Source organism: Mastigoproctus giganteus, unplaced genomic scaffold, assembly GCF_048544385.1.
Source record: "Mastigoproctus giganteus isolate SK-2022 unplaced genomic scaffold, ASM4854438v1 scaffold_15, whole genome shotgun sequence".
Lineage (NCBI taxonomy): Eukaryota > Metazoa > Arthropoda > Arachnida > Uropygi > Thelyphonidae > Mastigoproctus > Mastigoproctus giganteus.
This window is the reverse complement of record NW_028328292.1, coordinates 3,599,420-3,622,509: the sequence shown is the minus strand read 5'-3', so window position 1 is coordinate 3,622,509 and position 23,090 is coordinate 3,599,420. Positions and strand designations below refer to the sequence as shown.

The following is a 23,090-nucleotide window of genomic DNA, read 5'->3' as shown; positions in this document are numbered from 1 at the left end:
GGATGTTGGCTGGTGGCAGCACGTGTTCGGACTGTTTTGAAAGAGAGAGCGGGAATTATAGAAGCCAATTCAGAAAACAGTGCCCATGGAAGTATCTGTAGAAGAGGCATGCAGCAGAAACAGTACGTCTATGAGAAAGCGAGTGGAGAGACTCTGTTAGAGATGAATCATTAATTAACCTAACTGCCCTCTTCTGAATGGAATCAAGATGCCTGAAAGAGGTTTTGGGGGCACCACCCCAGATGTGGTAACAATATTCCATGGCAGGGTGGATTGGCGATTTATACAGAGTGAGCAGCTGTTTGGAAGAAAAGTAACGCTGAGAGCGAAAGAGAAAACCAAGTTTTTTAGATGCAGAGGAAGCAATATTTGTAATGTGCTTGTGCCAAGAGAGATTAGTAGTCAGGGTAATCCCCAAAAGAGATGTATCATTTTGCCTAGAAATCGGAGTGCCACTAAAGATAAGCAATAGGAGCAGAAGAATCCTTTTTGCGAGATATAAGACAAGACTGAGTTTTAGAAGGGTTGAAATCAACTAAGTTGTCTTTGCCCCACTGGAGAATTACCTGAAGATCGGCATTTAAGGAATTGGTAACAGATTTTCGAGAAGTTGAAGCTGATTGAGCAGGACAAGGTTTCTCAAAATGGAAAGTGGAATGCAATGTTCTATCATCGGCAAAACTATGGATAAGATTTCCAGATTTCCAGTCAATGGAAGAAGGTCATTAATATACAAGAGAAAAAGAATGGGCGACAGAACTGAACCTTGGGGGACACCGGCATTAGTGGAGAAGGTAGAAGACAGAAAGCCATCTACCATTACCCTCAGTGAGCGATCAGAGAGAAAACTGGATAACCAATTACTAAAAACAGTTGGCAAACCATAAGATGGAAGCTTGTTTAGAAGAAACTTTATGCCAAACATGATCAAAAACCTTTGAGGTGTCAAGAGCAACTACTTGTGTTTCACCGAACCTTTCCATTGAATTAGTCGTAAATTGGTAACATAAGCCAGAATATCACCAGTGGATCGACACTGACGGAATCCATACTGGTGATCGTTGATCAGACGGAAGGTTTCTAGGTAGTTTAAGAGTTGGCGGTTAATCAATTTCTCCATTGCGTTAGAAAGAGTAGAAGTAATTGTAATGGAACGATAATTGGATTGGAGGGATTTGTCACCTTTTTAGGAACTGGCTGGATATGAGCAAATTTCCAAGCAGAAGGAAAACCACCTTTGGAATAAGAAAGTGAAAAAAGGTGGCAAAGAATAGGAGTAAGTTCAGGAGCACAGGTTTTGAGAACAAGTGGAGAAATACCATCAGGACCTGGAGCTTTCTTAGCATCAAAATTCATCAAAATCCTTCTGATATCCTTTTGATGGAAGACCACAGGAGGCACTGAATGGAGCGTGTTCGGAATGCTGGGAGGTGTTTTACAAAGATCATTAATACATGAGCTGGAAGAAAAATGGGATGCTAGCAGGTCAGTTTTATCCTTGGCCATCTCTGCTCCCACCTCTGTCCAAACCATCTGGTTTGGACAGAGGTGGGAGCAGAGATGGGCAAAAGTTGCGGCCAATAGCTTTGGCAAAGGACCAGAATGCTCGGTTACCATTAGGGCAAGAAGGAAGTTTTCTACTCTTAGCCTGTTCAAACTCTAGTTCGGACTGATTAATAACTGCTTTACAATTGTTGCGAGCTTTGGTATAGGCAGAAAATGAAACTGAAGAATTAGAAACAAGCCAATTGCGATATGCGACATTCTTCTCTTGAACAGCCTTATCACATTTATTGGAAAACGAAGGTTTAGATAAAGAACGAGATTTTAAAGTGGAGTGTGGGATAAAGGATTCCATTCCTGCAAGAATAATTTCACTGACACGATCTGAGCAAAAGTTGACATCAGAAGTTTTGAAACAGTAATCCGACCAAGGAAAAGAAGAAAAGAAGTCTCACAGGTCATCCCATTTTGCATTCTTGTAATGCCAAACAACACGAGGTTGGGAATAGCCATGAGATATAGGTTCCATTGGAGAAGAGACAATCACCAAGTTGTGATCTGAAGTGCCTAAAGGACCTCTCACTTCGAGCGTGTAATTAGAAGGGTTGTTGGTGAAAAAAAGAACAAGCGTATTGGCTGTATGATTAGGATTGTCCGGTATTCTTCTAGGTAAATGAACAATCTGTGCTAGGTCATTAGTAATTGCAAAAGCCTCAGCATCTCGACCTGCTGGGTCGGTGTGACTAGAAAACGGAAGCCAGCTGGAGTTGGGAACATTAAAATCACCAAGGAAAATTACCTCAATGTTAGGAAAGTTGGACTGGAGAAAGTCAAGTTGCAAAGAGAGTAAGTCAAAAGTTGGGAGAACGGTAGAGACAACAGATGAATTTGACACAATGAGGTAGAGAGATTTTAAGCCAGAGAAGATCAAAGAGAGGAGATTCCAAATTGCCAAGTCTCTGACAGGGAATATCAGAACGGACATATGCACAAGTACCACCTTTGAGGCGAAAGGAATCATACAGCGAATAATTTGGGCATCTGAGATGAGCAGTAGTTGAATCAACTGATAACTGAGATTCTCTCAGAAAAAGTACATGGGGTTTGGCAGACTGCAAGTGGAAATGGACATCGTTGAGATTAGAATTGAGACGACGTATATTTGTGAAATGAATTAGGAAGTGCTTGGGAGGTTTAGATCTTTTCGCAGATAAGCTTGCTCTATTAGTTTGACAATTCATGGTGTATTCAATAGTAAGAAAAAGTGGTGGGACATGCTGTATGAAGTAATGAAATTTTTGGATATGGCGTACACACGGTAAGAATATACCCAGATCCTTGACATAACATTCCTCGACAATTCTCCCAGCATACACACTACTCGGACTCCCTCCAGTTACTATCTGGCAGAGTAGAGGTAGCAAGATTATACACTAGCTGATCCGGAAGCCTCCTAGAGAGTTACCAATAGGTTCGGTCCTGTGTACTAATTAGCGGCCGGCCTGCGAACACCGTTTTAGAGCTGTACCCTCGAAATGTAAGGAATATTGGATCGCGCCATGACGTTCATCATAACCTCAAAAGTCGTCAATCATACTGCATGATGGAAGAGAAAGGGAAGGGTTGACCGGAACTTAGCTCTAGAGACTAAACATGGGTTCCACCACTTCAAGCCTCCAATAAGCAAAGTGGTTGTATTTCACCGGTTGATGAGAGTCATCTACCACCTAGTACTGCCTGGTAACATAGAGGGGTGGCATTCCTCCATGTGTTGTGGGTGCCACACCTCAACCCCTGCCTATGTTGGTTCACACCTGGGTGGTCACCCACCATGTACTTGTGCATGGAGGTTTTACCCAGGATTACTAACAGTCCCACCATCGTGAATCGTGCAGTCAAATATGAAGTTTGCTGAGCAGTGCAAATGGGCTGCCAGGGCAGGTCATGGGTCTTGTCAGTGATATATAGGAATTTTGCTAGTAGGGACAGGGAGGTGATTATCCTGATATACAAGGCAATGGTTAGGCCACACCTAGGGTACTGTGTACAGGTCTGGAGGCCTCATTTCAGGAAGGATGTTGAGTTGCTAGAACCAGTACAAAGATGGGCAACAAGATTGCTGAGGGAAATAAACGGGTGCTCTTACCAAGAAAGGCTTAAGTTCTGCAAATTGTAGCGCCTGGCGAGTAGGTACCTGCGAGCTGATCTGATTGAGGTGTATAAGGCCTTGAATGGGTTAAGCAAGCTGAATGCTGATGGGATTCTTCTTCTTGCTCAGGCTAAGAACCTGAGGGGGGCACAGTTTCAAATTGAGGAAAGATAGTTGTAAAATAGATGTGTAGAAATTTGCCTTTTGCCAGCAGGAAGTTGATTGGTGGAACAGGCTTCCATCTTTTGTTGTGGAAGCTAATAGCCGAATTAAATTTAAGGCTGAGCTGGACAGGCATTTGGAACGAATGGAGGGGTGAAATGGGAGGTTTTTTTTTTTTTTTTGGCTGATACTTTATAAGCTCGCTCTCTTGCATCGTATGCCTCTACTAATGCTAATTTTAGTTCTTGCCATAAAGTTTTGATTGTAGCCCCCAAAATCTGCCGCCGAAGGCTGTAATGCTTCAGCCATTATATTCAACAATTAAATATAAATATTAGTCTAGTTTTTCACATTATTTATATAAAGTATAAATAGATGGCAATACAATAATTATGCCAGCACAAATGGAAAACAAATTTCATAATTGTCAACACTGGCCATCACAGCTGCCACAACATCTGACCACAATGGGTTAATGTTTGCAAGGTTTTCTGTTGTTTATGAGCATACGGCAGATGTACATGGAAGTGTTTTTGTATAGGATTTGATTGCGGTAAATTTGTGTGGAAAATTTCAGAAACAGGGGTGGAAAAATTAATGGTAAATTGTTTGTAAATATAGTAATGAGAATTTTTTTAAACTTTTTTTCTCTTGAGGATTTATGGGAATAATATAATGCTTTTTATACTAAAGATTTCAACAATGCTAACACTTAGTTTCCTTTTTTTGTTTTGTTTTATATATAGAGTTCAGAATCAACACATCTTGTCTGTTTTACCAAAATGCTTGAAAATTTGGATCTTCTTCTCACAGCTGATTCTTGTTTAGTGTCTATTCTTCTAAATGATGAGCAGTTTTTGGTGCTGATGACAACAGACAACAAAACCAAATATTTGGCATTGCTTGATATCCTGAACAGAGCTTTGAATATTGTAATTAGGTAAAATTGAAAGCTTTTTCTTTTCTTATGATATTTTTAGGTGCTATTATTAATGTACAGAATTAATGTACCATGAACAGAAGTTGTGTACTTCAGATGATATTTTCTCTATTTTGTCATTCAAATTAGAATTTTTTATTTTTATTTTACTAATTTTAAAAGAATTTTTTTTTAAAGTGTAGTTTTTATAGTGTATAGTATAGTGTTTAGGGTCTAACAGCACTAGGAGTTTCCCCCATCTCCACATAGCATACATTGTTGTGTGATACAGAACGCTGTAGAGGCCAGAGATTTAAAAGTGTATGGATATTGTAGAGTGTTGTGTACCGTTGTTCATCTGACCTTTTAGCTGTTGTGCCCCTGGTGGAGCCCAACATTTGCCACACTATGCCCGTGGGAGGCAGGTCAGGTACACCAGTATTAGATATTTACTCTGGTAGGTCCTGCCACCTAGTTTCCTGAGATATCAGTGGTTAAGACCTAAAAAAAAAACTAGGATTGGGTTTGGCCAAAAGAAATATAAAGATTAAAACTTTGGGTGTTGGGCTCGGTAAATTTTGACATATGTTTGATGGTAGCAGTGAAGATAGAGAGGAAGGGAGACTGAAGGTTGAGGGGAAAAGACAGAAGTATGGGGCCAATAGAGGAGACAACCTCAGGAGTTAGTGGGGCATGCCTATACTGCACCAGAGGGTAAAGGGGTGGTGCGGAGGGAACAGAGAACTGTCTTCCTTGCAGAGGGATAGTGTAGTTTTTATAATTGAATTCACACTGATTTGATTATAACTGAAATAGATGGAAGGAGGATTTTGTTTATTCTTTTAATTTTCCCTTAAATGTTTTAGCCAGCTTATTGCATTTTGTCAAAAGAAGAAACATTATAATAGCTAGTGGCAATAGCTGTGATGGCATTCCTCTGAGAATGATGGCTACATTTCTCTCTCTTTCTCTCTCTTAAAAAAAAAAAATCAGTTAGTTAAATATTAAATATATTGACACTAGCATTTTTATCTGCAAATTATTTGGACAGATGGAGAGTAGATTACTTCATGGTCTCATTAATGTATCTGAAGAATTTTCAGTTACAAAGAAATTTCTGAACATTAAACTTGTCACTATTTTACATTTCATGTCTTCTCAACAAAAAATATATTTTTAAATTACCTTTTTGCAAAAACCTTTTTCAAGGAGAATTCAGATGTGTTCAGTGGAATGAGAATTCAGTATATGACAGACTGTTTGTCATACACTGAATACATCTGAATATGCTCTTCCTTCATTAAATATAACTGTTTCAAATTCAGTATAACTTCAGTTTTTACAGTAATTAGATATGTGATATATTGGCATTATAAAATTTTGTATGAGTTTTTTTATAATAAATATTTAAACCTTCTCAGTGGTATTGTAGACTGTACATCTGTATTTATGCAATTTTTAAAAATTTTAGTTGGTGGATATTTTTGCATTCAGCTGGGAATGACCATAAGAAAGGTACAAAAATGAATGTTAAACCTGGTCCATTTGAGAATAAGTTCACCCAACAATCTTGATTTCAACTACTTTTATCACAGTACAAAAATTCCTGTTATTTTTATTGTACTATATTTGTTTATACACTGGTGTGCAAAATTTAAGGACCAGTCTGGTTTTCACCTGTAGCTTCTCATAGGAGTGGCCTGTATATGGGAAAAGCATACCAAAGGAACCTTGTGAGGTACAGAAATGATGAAGGAAACAACACCAACACGACAATGGAAACAAAACGGTACAGAGGGACTTTATTCAAAAATCGCAACATAACACTGGCTGCCATGATACAGATGCATCACTGCCAAAGATGGAACAAAGGGAAGAGGTGGTCCTCAGTAGGAGATATGGCCACCCCTAATGTCGATGCAAGCTTTGCACTGCCTGTCCATACTTAGAACAATGTTGTTGATAAGTTCTTTCTGTAACATCATCCATTCCTCTGCCAGCGCCATCTTCAGCTGCCGAACATTTTCTGGTGGGTGTGGACGTGCCAGTAGGTGTCTCCCCAGAGCATCCCATACGTGTTTGATGGGATTTAGATCGGCGAAATGGGCAGGCCAATCCATACGAACAATGTCCTCACTTTCCAAAAGCATATGAACAGCTGCAGTGCAATGGGGTGTGGCGTTATCATCCATAAACGCAAACTCGGGGCCAATGGCACCTCGGAACAGATGCACATAGGGAAGGATTACCTCAGTACAGTAGCATGCACTGCCTTCCAGTATTTCGAGTTGTGTACGTCCATCCAAGATAATGCCTCCCCAGAGGAGAACACCTCGACCGCCATATCGATCCCTTTCAATGTTGTTTGCGAGGTGATACTGTGTGCCAACCTCTCACCAGATTAGCTGATGTCCAGAATCGCTGCTGAGACTGAATCTACTCTCATCAGTAACGAGTACCTTAAGTCCCAAAGGTCGTGGGTTCGAATCCTGGCTTGGATCAGAGTAAAAAAAATGTAAAAACTTTGGGAGGTGCATTATGGCCACAGAAGCCAATGCACCAACAACTAAAAAAAAAAAAAAAAAAAAAAAACCCCTTAAATAAAGATTTTGTGGTTTTAACCTTTAGAAATAGTGTTGGTCCTTAAGTTTTGCACACCAGTGTATGAGTTTATTTGTAAGCTGATTTGTGATGACCATATGTTGTGCTGAATAACTTGCAGGAAAAAACTTCATCCTCTGGCTGAGATCACCTTCCTAATTACAGTGTTAAATCTTATGTTGAAGAATAAGAAACAGGTTGCATTCTTAAAAGCAAACAAAATTAATAAAGCCAAATAATGCTCAGAGGATAATATATATCTGAATGCAATATAAATAGAAACATTCATTAAATGAAGAGTTTAATAAAATTAAAAGCTTCATTCATTTAATGAATGAAAACTTCATTCATTAAATGAATGAAGTTTCAAGTTAGTACTGACAAGGGCATCCTTTAGGCTTGATCTGTTCTCACCTTCTTAAATTTTAACTGTTCTCCTTCAGTCTAAAAGCAAAAAGTCCCTGAATGTCACTGTCTTGGAAAATGTTCCAAGATATGTTCATTTTGCATTTTTACATCTTGTAGTTCTTTTTCCTCATGCACATTTTTGATTAGAGAGTTGATTCCAATATTAATTCATCGAGAAATCTCTAGAGTGTCACTATGATTTTCTTGCCTTCTATCTGAACTCACAGACACCATTTTGTCTGAATACTCATGCCTGAACAAAATATCTCATTGATCTTCAATTTCATCTTCCTCTAGAGTATAATTCCTGGAAAGTTGGTCAGATACAACATGTGTTCAGTATTTTGTATTTTCTTTTGTAGTGGGAGCTACTTTTCATGAAGTTTGTTTGAGAGCTTGTTCAGTAGAGATTCCATTTAACATATCTCCTTTACCAAGGTAATATTTTCTTAAAAAAAGTGATGGCCAATGGTAGCACGCAATGTCATCATTGTCAATATGCACTACCATTGACCTGAAAGGAGGTGATATTTTTACAATTATTTTAACTTGACAAAGGCTCCCATTTGAAAATTCTATTTTCTTTAATCTGTCTTCCTTCCTAATTTACCTCTTACCTTCGTTATCAGTGATAACATATTTCTCAAACGTACCATTTGTAAATTACATTTGTATGTAATTTGTTATTTATTTGAAATATTGAATATATGAAAAATATCATTCTTCCTCCAGATATTTGTAATAAATCTCTTAAAATAAACAAAAAGTTCCTTTATCTTTATTCATTAATATCCATACACAACAGGAACAGATGAAAACTGATGCACCAACACCAATGCAGTTTTTTGAATATAAGTTTCTTCAAAAAAACGATTCAAATAAGGGCAGAAAAATCACAACTTCTGTGACAACAAGAGCCTATGCATTTCCTATGTACACATGTCATGTGCAAACTAACTTCCATACTTTACAATTACAGCAGCCATTTTTCTTTGCTTTCATGCTTCAAAGCCATATATATCAGGAAATTAACAAGTTTAACATTAAGTTTTTTGCTAAAAGGAAAATGTAGGAAGGTTACAATTTTAGATTCCAGATATAGCATGACCAAAGGTAAGTAATATAGGTTATTTTAATTATGTTACTCTAAATCATAAATTAATCTTTTCATTACAATGGTAGCATGCAGCAGTTATCAATTAAAAAACAAAACAAAAAAAAAAAGTGCTTACAACAAATATAATTGATCTCTTCCCTTTTTTTTACAAATGTTTCTTCTATAAGTGTAATCATTATGCAAATAAATTATCTCCATTGTGGAGACTTCTACAGGGTAAATATACTAATTTAATACTACAAGATAATTAAGAATGCAAGCATATAGTAGAGCTTCAAACAAAAAAATTTTTGAGTTAAAAAAAAAGTGGTGGCTCCAATATTATGAGTATAAGGCTTGTTTTGTAGTAGAATCTTGTGGAAAACAAATTACAAAGGAACAAAAAGTAAGAACATTTTCTCCGTGTTCTTGACTTAGCTTTAAATATAATAAGGAGAAAAATGACACTGCAGTGGTGATTTTATTGGTGGATTAAGGACACTTACTTTCAGTTTATTAAAACTGTCACAAGAGCATAACATTCCATTTCATTTTCCTTAAAATAGCATATGACATTACCGGTGGAGTACTAATAAACAGAAAGAAAATTTACGATATAAAACAATTAGCATGTTTTGTAAACACCAAAACTGTTATGAAGAAATATTAGCATTAGTAGAGGCATATGATGCAAGAAAGCAAGTTTATAGAGCATCAGCCAAAAAAAACAAAAAAACTTCCCATTTCATCTATCCATTCTCTTCAAAAATTTGTCCAGTTCCTCCTTGAATTTATGTAAGTTATCAACTTCTACAATGACAGATGGACATTTGTTCAAGCAATTGTTCAGGCAGATACGAAGTTCTCTGAGCAGTGCAGACGAGCTGCAAGAGTAGCTCATGGTGTCTTGTCAATGATATACAGGAATTTTTCTAGCAGGGATAGGGATGTGATTATTCCCTTGTATAAGGCATTGGTCAGGCCACACCTTGAGTACTGTATACAGGTCTGGAGACCTCATTTCAAGAAGGATGTAGAGCTGCTGGAACAAGTACAGAGGAGGACAACAAGATTAGTGAATGGAACAAAGGGTTGCTCTTACGAAGAAAGGCTTAAGTTTTGCAAATTACAGAGTCTGGAGACTAGTCATCGGCGAGGTGATCTGATAGAGGTGTATAAGGCTTTGAATGGCTTGAGCATGCTCAATGCCGATGGGATTCTTCCTCTTGCTCAGAATAATCACCTGAGAGGGTATAAATTCAAATTGAGGAAGGACGGATGTCGGATAGATGTACGGAAATTTGCCTTTAGCCAGCGGGCAGTTGGTTTGTGGAATAGACTTCCATCACTTGTTGTTGAAGTTGATAGCCTAAACAAATTTAAGGCTCAGCTGGACAGGTATTTCGAACGAATGGAGGGGTGAAATGGGAGTAGTGGTTGTGCTTTTTTCTTTTTCTTTTTTTTTTTTTTTTGGCTGATGCTGAATAAGCTTGCTTTCTTGCATCATATGCCTCTACTAATGCTAAATGCTAATGCAATTAACCACCAGCTAGCTAAAGGCAAATTTCCACACATGTATTCTACAACTGCCTTTTCTCAATTTGAATTTATGCTCCTTCAGGTTTATAATCTAAGCAAGAGGAAGAATCCCATTAACATTGAGCCTGCTCAAACCATTCAAGGCCTTATGCATCTCAATCAGATCACCTTGCAGATACCTAGTCTCCTTAACTCTTTCTTGCTAAGAGCACCCCTTTGTTCCGATCACCAATCTCGTTGCCTAACTCTGTACCTGTTCCAGGAGCTCTACATCCTTCTTAAGATGAGGTCCTAAAATGAGGCCTCCAAACCTGTATGCAGCACTCAAGGTGTGGCCTGACCATTACTTATACAAAGGGATAATCACCTCCTTATCCATGCTAGCAAAGTTTCTGTACATCATTGAAAAGACCCCCCATGAGCTGCTATGGCAGCCTGTCCACACTGCTCAGAAAACTCCATGTCTGACTGCACAATTATCTACAAAGTTTTTTCTTTCTTCACTACCCTGAGTTTAATACTGCACAGTTGTATTAGAAGTTGAAATGTACAGGGCATAATTTCTTATGGGTGTAGGTAATTAACTATATAATATTGGTGTAGATACACCATAGTTTACCCATAAATTTTGAACTACTCATGTAGTGTAAAAGGCATCATTTTAATTGTAACTCATATTGTGGTTGCCTTCACAACGAGATAGCTGGTATTGCACTACTTCAAATAAATAACACTTCTCTAGTAGAGAAGACTGCTGTTATTTATTTTCAGTGGATACCACCCAGACGATTGTTTCAAAGCTATTTGGCTTCATCAGTGAGTGGGCAGGTACCCTGGTAATGCAACATGCCATCACAGTTGTGAAGTTATGATGAAGAAACCAAATAGCTTCGAAATGATTGTCTGGGTGGTGGTATCCACCGAAAATAAATAACAGTAGTCTTCTCTACTAGAGAAGCGTTATTTATTTGAAGTAGTGCAATACCAGCTATCTCGTGAAGACAACCATAATATGAGATACAATTAAAACAATGCCTTTTACACTACATGAGTAGTTCAAATTTATGGGTAAACTTTGGTGTATCGACACCGATATTATATAGTTAATTACCTAAACCCATAAGAAATTATGCCTTGTGCATTTCATCTTGTAATATATTACTATTTATACACCATTTGGCATCTCTCATATTGTGGAAATAACTTCGCAACTGTGATGGCATGTTGCATTACCAGGGTACCTGCCCACACACTGATGATGAAGCCAAATAGCTTCGAAACATTCGTTTGGGTGGTAGTATCCCATGAAAATAAATAATAGCAGTTGTCTCTACTAGAGAAGCGTTATTTATTTGAAGTAGTGCTATACCAGCTATCTCATTGTGAAGGCAGCCACAATATGTGGTACAATTAAAACGATGCCTTTTACACTACACGAGTAGTTCAAATTTATGGGTAAACTATGGTGTATCTACACCGATATTATATAGTTAACTGCACAGTTGGTCTGTTACTCTGGGATTACTGCTATCCATATGCAGTACTTTGCATTTGTCAATGTTAAACTTCAGTTGCCACCTCTCAGCCCATCTGCCCAACTTTTCTAGATCCTGTTGCAGCTGCATACCATCATTGTTGTCATTAACAACCCTGCCGACCTTTGTACCCTCTGCAAATGTGAACATTAAGCCTGTAATACCTTCATCAATATCATTGATAAATATAGAAAACAACAATGGTCCCAACACCGAAACTTGGGGGACTCTACTAATAACATTTGTCCACGACAATTAGTGTCCATTGATTACCACTCTCTGTCTTTTCCCGCACAACCATCCTTTTATCCATAATGGCAACTTTCACTTAATGCCATACTGCTCCAATTTGTACAGCAGTCTTCCATTTGCAACACTTACAAAGCTTTCTAAAAATCCAATTATATGATATCAAAATTATTTTTCACTTCCAGTTCTTTTGTAATCATATCGTAGGATTCAATTAAATTGGCCAGGCAAGTGTTCCCCTTAACAAACCCATGCTGCATCAGAACTATAGCTGCAGTCTTGTCTAGATGATCCTACATTGTTTCTTTAACCAGTGACTCCATTACTTTCCCCAGAATTGAAGTTAAACTAACAGGTCTGTAATTACTCATGTCACCCTTTGTGAATTGGGGATACATTTGCACTTCTTCAGTCTGTGCGAACCTCCCCTGAATCCAAGGATGCTCTCATAATTATAGCTAAGGGTTTGCTTACTTCCTTTGCTGCCTCCCTTAGTATAACTGAATAGATCCCATCCACCCCAGGTGCCTTTTTTATGTTTAACTTCAATAATTTCTCCTTCACTTTCCTCAGTTATTACAAAGTCATTTAGATCCTTATTAGAGTTAGAGAAAGTTTTGGCCTCTACTTCTCTACAACATTTCTTGTGCAGGAATGTAGATGCAAAATACTCATTCAGTTTGTCAGCAACTTGATCTGGATCATCAACATTCGAACCATCAATATCGAGTGGATCAATCTTATTCATCCCCTCAGTCAATAAAGACTGAGGGGATGAATAAGATTGATCCACTAAAGAGGACTAAAGAGGTCAGTAAAGAGGACTATGCTGTTGCATCATTTGCATCCCTTTCCAAAAAATTTCTCATAATCTGCCTTCACTTGCCTAACCTCCTTTATGATTTGATTACAGACTAGCTTATATCTGCCATAGGCCTCTGTGTCGCCTGAGAATTTATATGTATCCCATGCATTTTTCTTCTCTGCCACGAGTCTCATTAGTTCATCTGATATCCATTTAGGTTTAAACCTTGAACAGTATTTCTTAGTTGGAAAAGCCTAGTAGCTTCCAAAATTAATTCTTTGAATGCTTCCCATTTAGAATTTGCTTTTGGTAACATCATCAGTTGATCCCACTGTATAGAATTTAAAAACTGTTTGAGACAAAAGCAAATCCCTTTACAAAACCAAAAACCCTTCCCTTTATCCCTGATGGTAGTTACATCTTTGAGTAAATACCACATCAATACACTGTGATCACTGCCATCTAGTTGTTCCTTTATCTGTAGATTCTTAATGCATGAATAATCACTACTGATGATCAGATCAAGAGTATTACTCACTCTGGTTGTCTCTCGAATATGCTTCTGTAGAAAACGGTCATCCAGTAAATCCACAAAAGTTTTACTAGTGTGCGAGTGACCAACCCACAAGCTCCAGTCAATATCTGGGAAGTTAAACTCTCCCATTATAAGACATTCTGATTTACTGCCCCTCTCTATACAGTTGTTCATTGTACTAATGAGAGTCATTAGGCCTATAACACACTCCTACTTCATTTTTCCTTTCCTAGTGCTTATGTTGATGAATTTTATGTGCTGATCAAGGCATCAAAGGCAGATATTGTTGGGATATCAGAGACATGGTGTCACACAGATATAAGCAGTGCAGAATTGGAATTTGGGGAGTACAATGTGTACAGAAAGGATAGGAAGGGAAGAAGGGTTATGCTGTTAGTTAAGAAACACATAAAATCTAAGGAAGTGCATCCAGTTCACATTGGTGGACAATGCAATATGGAGTCATTATGGTGTGACATGAGCACTGGGAAAGGGAAAATGAGATTAGGTGTGTTTTTTAGGCCTAATGAATCTGATGAGTAATTGTGCAGAGAAATAGAGTGGGTCAGTAAATCAGAATGTCTTATAATGGGGGATTTTAACTTTATAGATATTGACTGGAACTTGTGGGTTGGTCACTCGCATGCTAGCAAGACTTTTATGGAGTTATTGGAGGATTGTTTTCTACAGCAACATGTTCGAGGGGCAACCAGAGGGAGTAATTAAAGGAACCACTAGGTGAAAGTGAACACAGTGTACTGATGTGGGATTTATTTAAAGATGTAACTATCATCAAGGGTAAAGGGAAGGGTTTTTGTTTTTGTAAAAGGTGATTATAATGGTCTCAGACAGTTTTTAAATTCTATACAGTGGGATCAACTGATGAAGTTACCAATGGTGAATTCTAAATGGGAAGCCTTCAGGGACTTAATCTTGGAGGCTACTAGGCTTTTCATGCCAACTGAGAAACACTGTTCAAGGTTCAGGCCTAAAATGGATGTCAGATGAATTAATGAGGCTCATGGCAGAGAAGAAAAATGCACAGGATGCATATAAATTATCAGGCGACACAGAAGCCTATGGCAGATATGAACTAGTCTGTAATCAAGTCAAAGGAGGTTATGCAGGTAAAGGCAGGTTATGAGAAATTTCTGGCAAAGGATGCAAAGAAAAACAGCAAAGAGTTCTTTACTTATGTAAAGTCTAGAACATAGGTTCCCAAACTTTTTCAGGCCACCGCCCACTTTGCAAGACATAAAAATTTTGTAACGCCCCCCATTATAACAGTTTTCCGTGTGTTCAAGCCGTTTGATATTTTCAACGTAAATAGCAACTAATGATACATTACTGCTTATGCCGTTAAATTATTGAAAAAGTAATGGCCAATATGTGCTTCATTTTGAACACAGTTATTGCTATTCCGATTTTGATGAAACATAGCCCATACGTAAAGATTGTAAACTGTATGCTCGAATAACATTATGCACAGTTTCATACAATGGTTTAAATATGAAAATTCGGAATACATATTAAGAGATTGCAAATGCATTAGTAAGAATCTTATTGTAATAATTAAAACACCATCAAATATATTACAAAATTGTTTATTTCGAAAACTTATAAAGTAAAAATACAAAGCAAAAATAACAAATTAATGTGAAGTTTCATACAATGGTTTAAATATGAAAATTCGCAATACATATTAGGAGATTGTATTACATTAGTAAGAATCTTATTGTAATAATTAAAACACCATCAAATGTATTAGAAAATTGTTTATTTCGAACTTACAAAGTAAAAATACAAAGAAAAAATAATAAATTAATGTGAAGGATGAGCCTGATGCATTTTTAAAAGTTTGTTAATATCGGGTTCAACTTTCATTAAAAACAGTCGTAAATCGCCACGCTCAGTTATATGCAATCGGTTCCTTTTCTTAGATAGTAAATTCGCTACAGCACTAAACCCATGCTCAGCCAAATAAGAAGATGGAAATGCAATTAAAAATTTCTGCACTATTTCCCATAATCCAGAGTACAGTGTCGGTATTGATTTCTGAAGCCAGAACTGTTGGTATCCACTTTTGAATTTTATTTTTAGTTCTTCATTTGTTGTGAGTTCTATGAGTTCCTCTTCTAAATTTGATGATCCTGCTGTGTTTACATGTGAGAAAGGATCTAGAACCCAATTTGGTATATTCATGTTTAGAATATCCTTGAATTGATCATTAAAATCAGCATGGAGAACCTCCAAGTGTTGGCAGTATGTAAGTAAATCTTCTTTTTTGAGAGACACTGCTGATAAATTTGAAAAGTGGCTATATTCCCCTCGGCCTAGATTCCACTTGAACAGAAGTTGTTTCCCCACAAAAGCGGCAATAACGTTTTTTGTTTCAATTAAATTCCATTCATCACCTAGTAATTGTAGATTGACTTCATTAAATATTTTATAGAGGTCTGTCAAATAAGCGATGTCATTTTTTGGATGTAATCAGGTTGGCCCGCAATCCGTTGTCTCTGTTTTCTAATAACTCTAGTACTGAATCAACCAAACTGTAAAATCTATTCAGACAAATACCTTTTGAAAGCCAACGAACTTCTGTGTGAAGCAGCAAACGATTGAAATCTTCATTGTTTTCACTACAAAGTTGGCTAAACAATCTGTTACTCAATGAATTGCTTCTAATCTTGTTGACTGCTCTAATAATGTAATGGAGCGACGTATGCAGGCTTTCACTTAAATTCTTCGCAACCAAATGTTGCGAAGGAACTTCGCATGCATTTTACCTGGTGTGAAAACGAAAAATATATATATAAATGCTATGAGTAACAGGTTGTTTTATATGCATTTGATACCATCAAAAAATTTGATGGAAAAATTGAATTTTCACTATCACACACATGCCCGAAAAATTCACCATAAAGTGTCATATGTTTGCTTGCTTGAATTCCATTCTGAGCTGCAAATGTAATTTCACTTCTCTTGCGCTGACAGAGCTGCTGTTTGCTGAATGAAGGAAAATGGGGTTCATTTTCCTGAAATTTCCACTTCCTTAGGGGAGGGAGTTCACCCTTTCTAGTCCGACTCTAAGGGAAAGAGACAGAGAGAAAGAAATAAAAATACTCTTTTGGTGGGAGGAAGGCTAGGAGATTGTCAAAGGTCCACAACTGTAACTTTCATCACAGATGTTGAAGTTCTAGTAAGTCAGTTTCATTGCGGATTCGAAAGTATTTCTTTATTGCATTCAGTTTCACAACAGATGCTAAAGTTCTAATAAGTCAGCTTCATCGTAGGATGCCTAAGTTCAGATTAGTCCAATTTTTGTCCAGTGTGCATTCGATAAAAAACCCTCTTTTCTTTATTGTAATTGTTTTTCAGAACAATATGTTGCAATAATCCCCCTGGAAATATTAGCCAGTGAACTGCATTATACATTTCAAACATCACCGTATAGCTTGTCCTTGAATACAAATGACTACAGTTACTTTCCCTTGAGTGACCGCCTTGTACAGTTGTGGACACTTCCTTCCAGTCAGTAAAATCATGAGTGACTGCCTTGTACAGTTGTGGACACTTCCTTCCAGTCAGTAAAATCATCAGAAGTAGTCCTCTATTGTACCTAAAGTAATTCGTTATGTTGGGGCAAATGGTTTTTGCTCCTAATTGAAGTAGAACTTTCGAATTTTGCCCAAGTCGATTATCTGCACATATTTAAAATTAGAAGGACAGTAAAAGAGTTGATAATTGGTGCCATTGGTGGGCAGCATTCCGACTAACAAATTTTGTTTATACTCTAGGATGACCACACGGTCAGAGATCCCGAAATAGAGAGAGAAAGAATAGAAGAAACTGCATCACATTTAGCAGTCACTGACTCGATTGTGTGAAATTGCTCGCCAAAAACCACAGCAAAGCAAGAGAAGTGATGGAGAGAAAATCTATTTTTCAGCGGGGTTTATCTGTTTATTGCAGTTCAGAAAAGCATTATGACCGTGGATAGTGAATTTATTTGACTTCTGTACTAAAACAGAATTTCTCCCTTTGCGATGACATCAAAGCGTAACAAGCAAATATCTTTTAAGAATACTTTTTTGAGCAGCTGTTAGCCGCACTCTGTTAGCTTTGTACTGTTAGAAAATATTGCAGTTTTGTGAAGAATACACATTTCAAAAAACAATCCGTTATTCATAGCGGATGATTTTTTTTCTTCTTTTGCACACCAGTTTTAGAAGTTTATAACACAGCTACAAATAGAAATATTTTCTCGAAATTTCATTAGAAGATCAAACCCAGGAAACTGCTGTTCTGATATTATTTACTAAAAACAATTACAATAAAGCAAACTTTTTTTTTTTTTATCAAATGCGCATTGCAGTGTTATCAGTTTTACACCAGTTTTTCTCGTTTCTAAAAGATGAGTATGAAATATTTCATACCAAGGGTATGAAATATTAACTGCACATATAAAAATGAAAAGATTACACATAAGTTAAAGATCATTTTTAAGTACTATTTCAGAATTTATAAACATTTTACTCTGCTTATGGGAAACATTTTTAAACTGGGGATTTCTAATTGCTTAACATTCTGTTCATTAAACTCACCAATTTGGAAGCATGAGCTCCTTTTAAGGTCTGTGGAAACGCCAAAGGAGTTTCCACAGACCTTAAAAGTCGATGAAAAAAGTTGCAATAGGTCACTTCCATAATATCAAAATGTTTATACTAAAAACTTTTTAGGGCAAAAAGCCTCAGTCTACTGAAAATTCTCTAATCAAACAAGTTAGTGTGTAACATCATTTTAGTTCGTAGCAAATCACCGACTGAAGTAGATGAAATGGCATTGTTTTTGTTATATATCCTATTTTGAATGCCTTCACAATGAGTTGCCCTGATATCGATTTACCTTGAATAAGCAACGGTCCAAAACTGGATTCTCAAATAGGCAAACACTTGCCAGTGAATTCTTGGCAGGTACCGCTGAGAATAAGTAGCATTAGTCTTCTCCATTGGCAAAGTGTTGTTTATTGGAGGTAGTCTATATAATATCGGTGTTTAGAATCACCATAGATAACTCTTAATAAACTACAAAGTAGTTGTTGTAGGCATCATTTGCTCTTTCTCATATTGTGCTCTGCCTTCACGACGAGTTGCCATGATATTGCACTACTTCGAATAAGTAACTCTTCACTAATAGAGAAGACTTTTGTTACTTATTCTCAGTTGAGTACCACCACCCAGATAGCACTGTTTCACGGCTATTGGCCGATCATCAGTGGGTGGGCAGGTACCCTGGTATTGCAGACATGACGACCCAGTTGTGAAGTTAATCACACAATATGAGAGATGCCAAGAGGTGTTGAAAGTTTCGGCTCCTTGATTTGCACTTGCGGCTTCTCCCTGGATTTTAAATCTATTCAACCAGCCCTTACTAGTTTTAAATGGTTCCACATTTTTTTTTTTTAGGTGAGTTTTCTTTAGATCATCATATAGGCTAATCTCTCTCTCTCTTTTTTTTTTTTTTTAATATTTAACTTAACTGAATTCTGCATTGGATATTATCTTCAATAAAATTAGTTAAAGTCTCTCCATTTCAATCCTATTAGCCAGACTAGCACTAGTTGCTTGCAGTGGAACAGCTGTCTTTCTCGCTGCTAAAATTAATTCTTTATTTTTTATAATTGTTCTTACAGTTAAACTTGCCAGTCCTAAATTATGGCACACATCCGCTTGTTGTTGACCAGAATCGATTCGCTTCAAAACGTCTAATTTAATTTTCAAATTCAGTCTTTTTCTTACATTTATAGTCTTTGTACTGTGTCCAGACATTGTTGCTTTTTCATTCTTATCCGCCATTATTAACTCTAAGAAAATGTAACTGTGTTGGTTGCATTAATTATGTTGGAGTAAACTGTCCGTACGCACAATGTCTAATACTGTACTGAGTGATGACTAGACTTCGGATAAATGCATATAATGCAAATATTACAAGCAGTGTACTTGATCATTTTTAAAAATGTTGATCTTGGAACTACGTAAGAAGTCACTGTGCTGCAATTAAATTAGCGTGCGAGAAAATTTCACTGAACGTGGGAAAATTTCTCAAGTCGGCATGGAAAATGTTTTAATGCTGTTTTGCTATTAATTTTCAAGCTATCGACTTCATCAAATCAAACGATTTCATTAAATATGCCAAAAATGCAATCTGTAAAAGAGCGTTATAGTGATTTGTGACAGCGTTATAGTCAGATATGGGTTATAATATAAGAACAGCGTTATAGCGAATCAGTGTAAAGTGAACCGCATTATAACGAGGGCCTGCTGTATAACTATTTGATGAGGTAAACTTTTTAAAGGTTACAAAAATCTTGATCTTTGTTGAAATTTTAATTCTTTTCATTATAACCCCAGTTGTTTTTGTGCTAATAAAATCAAATTCAAATCCTGTGTTTTATCTTTATAAGTAATGAGTGAGAAGAGCAGGGCTCATTATAATGTAATTTAATTTCATTATAAAGAAACAACTATATATTTATGCTTGAATTGAATTAATATCCCATAAATTAAAATAAAATGAGAGAACTGTTAATTACAGCTTTCTATATAAAAATATAACATCTTTAAGGAAAAAGGGAAAAAAAATACATATGAACATCATTCTTCCACTAACCAGTAACAACATTGCAGGTTACTTCTGATTAAAAATAATGCTTTGCAATCATTTAATTTCAGACATCTTATAAATTGGCCTTATGTTAAAATCTAGATAATATAATGTCATTAGCAGTGCAACGATATGCCTTGTTCCATATCTATTAAAAATGGCTAGGTGACGAAATAAATTTGCTTGCGTTATCCTGAAATGATAATGGGAAGCTTCAAAAGAATTTCTCCTCCTATCATAAATACATTTTCACAGAAAAAGATATTTCAGTTTTTTGATCTGGTGAAAAAATCTTAGTTGTATTTTGATAGCAAAAATTTCCTTTTTGAAACAAATTCCAAATCTTATTACCAAAAATTAATTTGAATAACCTTGTTATAAAAATTAATTAGCTTCAGTTCAGAAGGATTAGTCCTGGTCCAGATAATAGAGGATAATTTATAACTGTGTCTATTAAAGCAAAATATATTTTAAATTTAGTTTGGATATTGAAAACATTTCTTGGTTAATAAAATAAATAAATAAAAACCTGATGTTGGCTAATCTAATATGAGTTAACTGGTTAAGAGAGTAATCAATCCAAGGACCAAGGTATCAGCACTTTGATACTGTATCAATGTAAGTACATATGCAGCCATCCAAGCTCAATAAATGTGTAATTTGATGTGAGGATATGATTAACATTAATAATTTTTTTATTTTTTTAGGTGATTCAGAATTAATTGATTGTCATGCGATTGCAAATTTAATTGAAAATTATTGCAAATTGCAAATATAATTGAAAATTTAATAAATTTCTGAATTAATGAGGTTATTATGTAAACATCTTTTCCAATCATTTAAATTAAAATATCATCGACATATACTGTCAGTTTGTCAGTAGAAGATACTTTGGTGCCTTGGCAACTGGACCAAACCATTTTGCAGAAGGGTAAGGTAAAGAGGCACTATGATGATGTGTACTAGTATGTACTGCTGAACACCTGCATAAGTGACAGAAATGTCTGTACAGCAGGGTCAGAAAGTTAGTATTAGTAATGGCCACATGGTGCAAGGAATGCAAGAAAGCCTATGGCTCATGCTGCACCAGCCAAAAAAAAATAATAATAAAAATTTATTAATATTTTTGTTTTTATTAATATTATTTTATTAAATAAATAAAATAATATTAATAAAAACAAATTAATAATAATAAGAAAATAAAAAAATAATAATAAAAGAAAAGGAAATGGACAACTTATGCATTTCCATCCTCCCTTAGGTAATTATCCAGTTGACCTTTGAATTTCCCCAAACTTTCAGCCTCTACCACCCATGAAGGTAACTTATTCTTCCAGTAATTTATAACTAGCTGGCTAAAATAAAATTTCCTGAAATCCAGTCTCAACAACTCCCCCGGTAACTTGGAATTATGGCCCCTTGTTTTAGAATCATTTATAACCATAAAAATTTCATCCTTATTCATTTTGCTTATGATTCTCAGAGCCTTAAACAGCTCAATCAAGTCTCCTCTAAGGTTCTTGGTTTCCAAGCTCTGCAACCCACATATTCGAAGTCTTTCATCATATGGACGCCCTTTTGTCAATCTCACCAGGCGAGATATCCACCTTTGGACCCTTTCAAGATGAACAATGTCTTTCTTTAAGTGCTGTCTCCATATTTGGACACAGTATTCCAAGTGTGGTCTAACAATAGCCTTATATAATGAGATTATGATGTTCTTATCTTTACTAGCGATTGTTCAATAAATCATCGATAGGACACCGTGGGCCTTCCTTGCAACCAGTCTACAATGCTCGGAGAACTTCATATCTGACCGTATTGTAATACCCAAGTCCCTTTCCTCCACTACTTGCTTTTGGGCTGACCGGGCTAGCCGGGTGGGTAAAGTGCCTGCCTGGCAACCCAAAGGTTGTGGGTTTGATTCCCGCCTTGGGCTTGGATCAAAGTACTACAAAAACCTTGGGAAGTGCATTATGGCCACAGAAGCCTATGCGCCAACAACTACCAAAAAAAAAAAAAAAAAAAACCTTGCTTTTGTTCAACACCAGCACGTGTATAAGTTATTTTGGGGTAACCGTTCCCCGTGTGCAATACCTTACACTATGCTGGAATAAAGCATAGCTGCCGTTTTTCTGACTATCCCTGAAGTCCATCTAGGTCATTTTGAAGAAGCTCTGCTTGGCGGCAATCGTTAACTACTCTACCAATCTTTACATCTGAAAATTTAGGCATCACGCCCTCTATCCCTTCATTGATGTCAAAAACAATACTGATCCTTGGGGAACCCACTCCTTACATCAACCCAATCTGAAGAATAATCATTTATCACAACTCTCTGCCTCCTGCCCTGAAGCCATCCAGCTATCCAACTAAGGATTTTCTCTCTGATTCCAACCTGTTCCAGCTTATAAAATAACCGCTCATGTGGGACTGAGTCAAATACCTTGCTGAAATCCAAATAAACAATGTTGAAATTATTCCCCAAGTCTAGCTCTTGAGTGACCCAGTCAAAATAGCTAACCAGATTAGTTAAGCATGATTTTCCTTTTACAAAACCATGCTGAGTATCCTTCAGAATTCCATTTCTATCTAAGTGATCCTGAATTCCAATTTTGATCATTGTCTCCATGATTTTCCCTACTATTGAAGTTAGACTCCAATTATGAGGGTGAAGTTAAACTTCACCCTCATAATTTGTCATTGACGTAAAGGGTTTTTCTTCTGTAAATATTGATGCTATTTGTTTGTTTGTTGTTTGTTATTTGGTTTTTAGGAGCATTGGCAACTAAGGCCATATTGCTCTGGTCATTCCCTGACCTTTCTGCCTCCTCCGTATTTAGTGGTGATGGGCTTGAACCCAGGTCTAATCAAGAAGCGTGTGCTACGCACTGCTACTCCTTCCCACCTGGCTATGGAGGCGCCT

At 36.6% G+C, this 23,090-nt stretch overlaps 1 protein-coding gene across 1 annotated transcript in view; it reads left to right on the top strand.

Annotated features, from left to right (window-relative positions):
- LOC150074912 (IQ calmodulin-binding motif-containing protein 1-like) overlaps positions 1–23,090 on the top strand; it is a 199,182-nt gene that overhangs the window by 47,179 nt on the left and 128,913 nt on the right. The window contains exon 3 of the mRNA XM_090389381.1: positions 4,561–4,754. Within this exon, the coding sequence (XP_090245507.1) occupies positions 4,561–4,754 (194 nt within the window). The remainder of the gene's footprint in view (positions 1–4,560; positions 4,755–23,090) is intronic.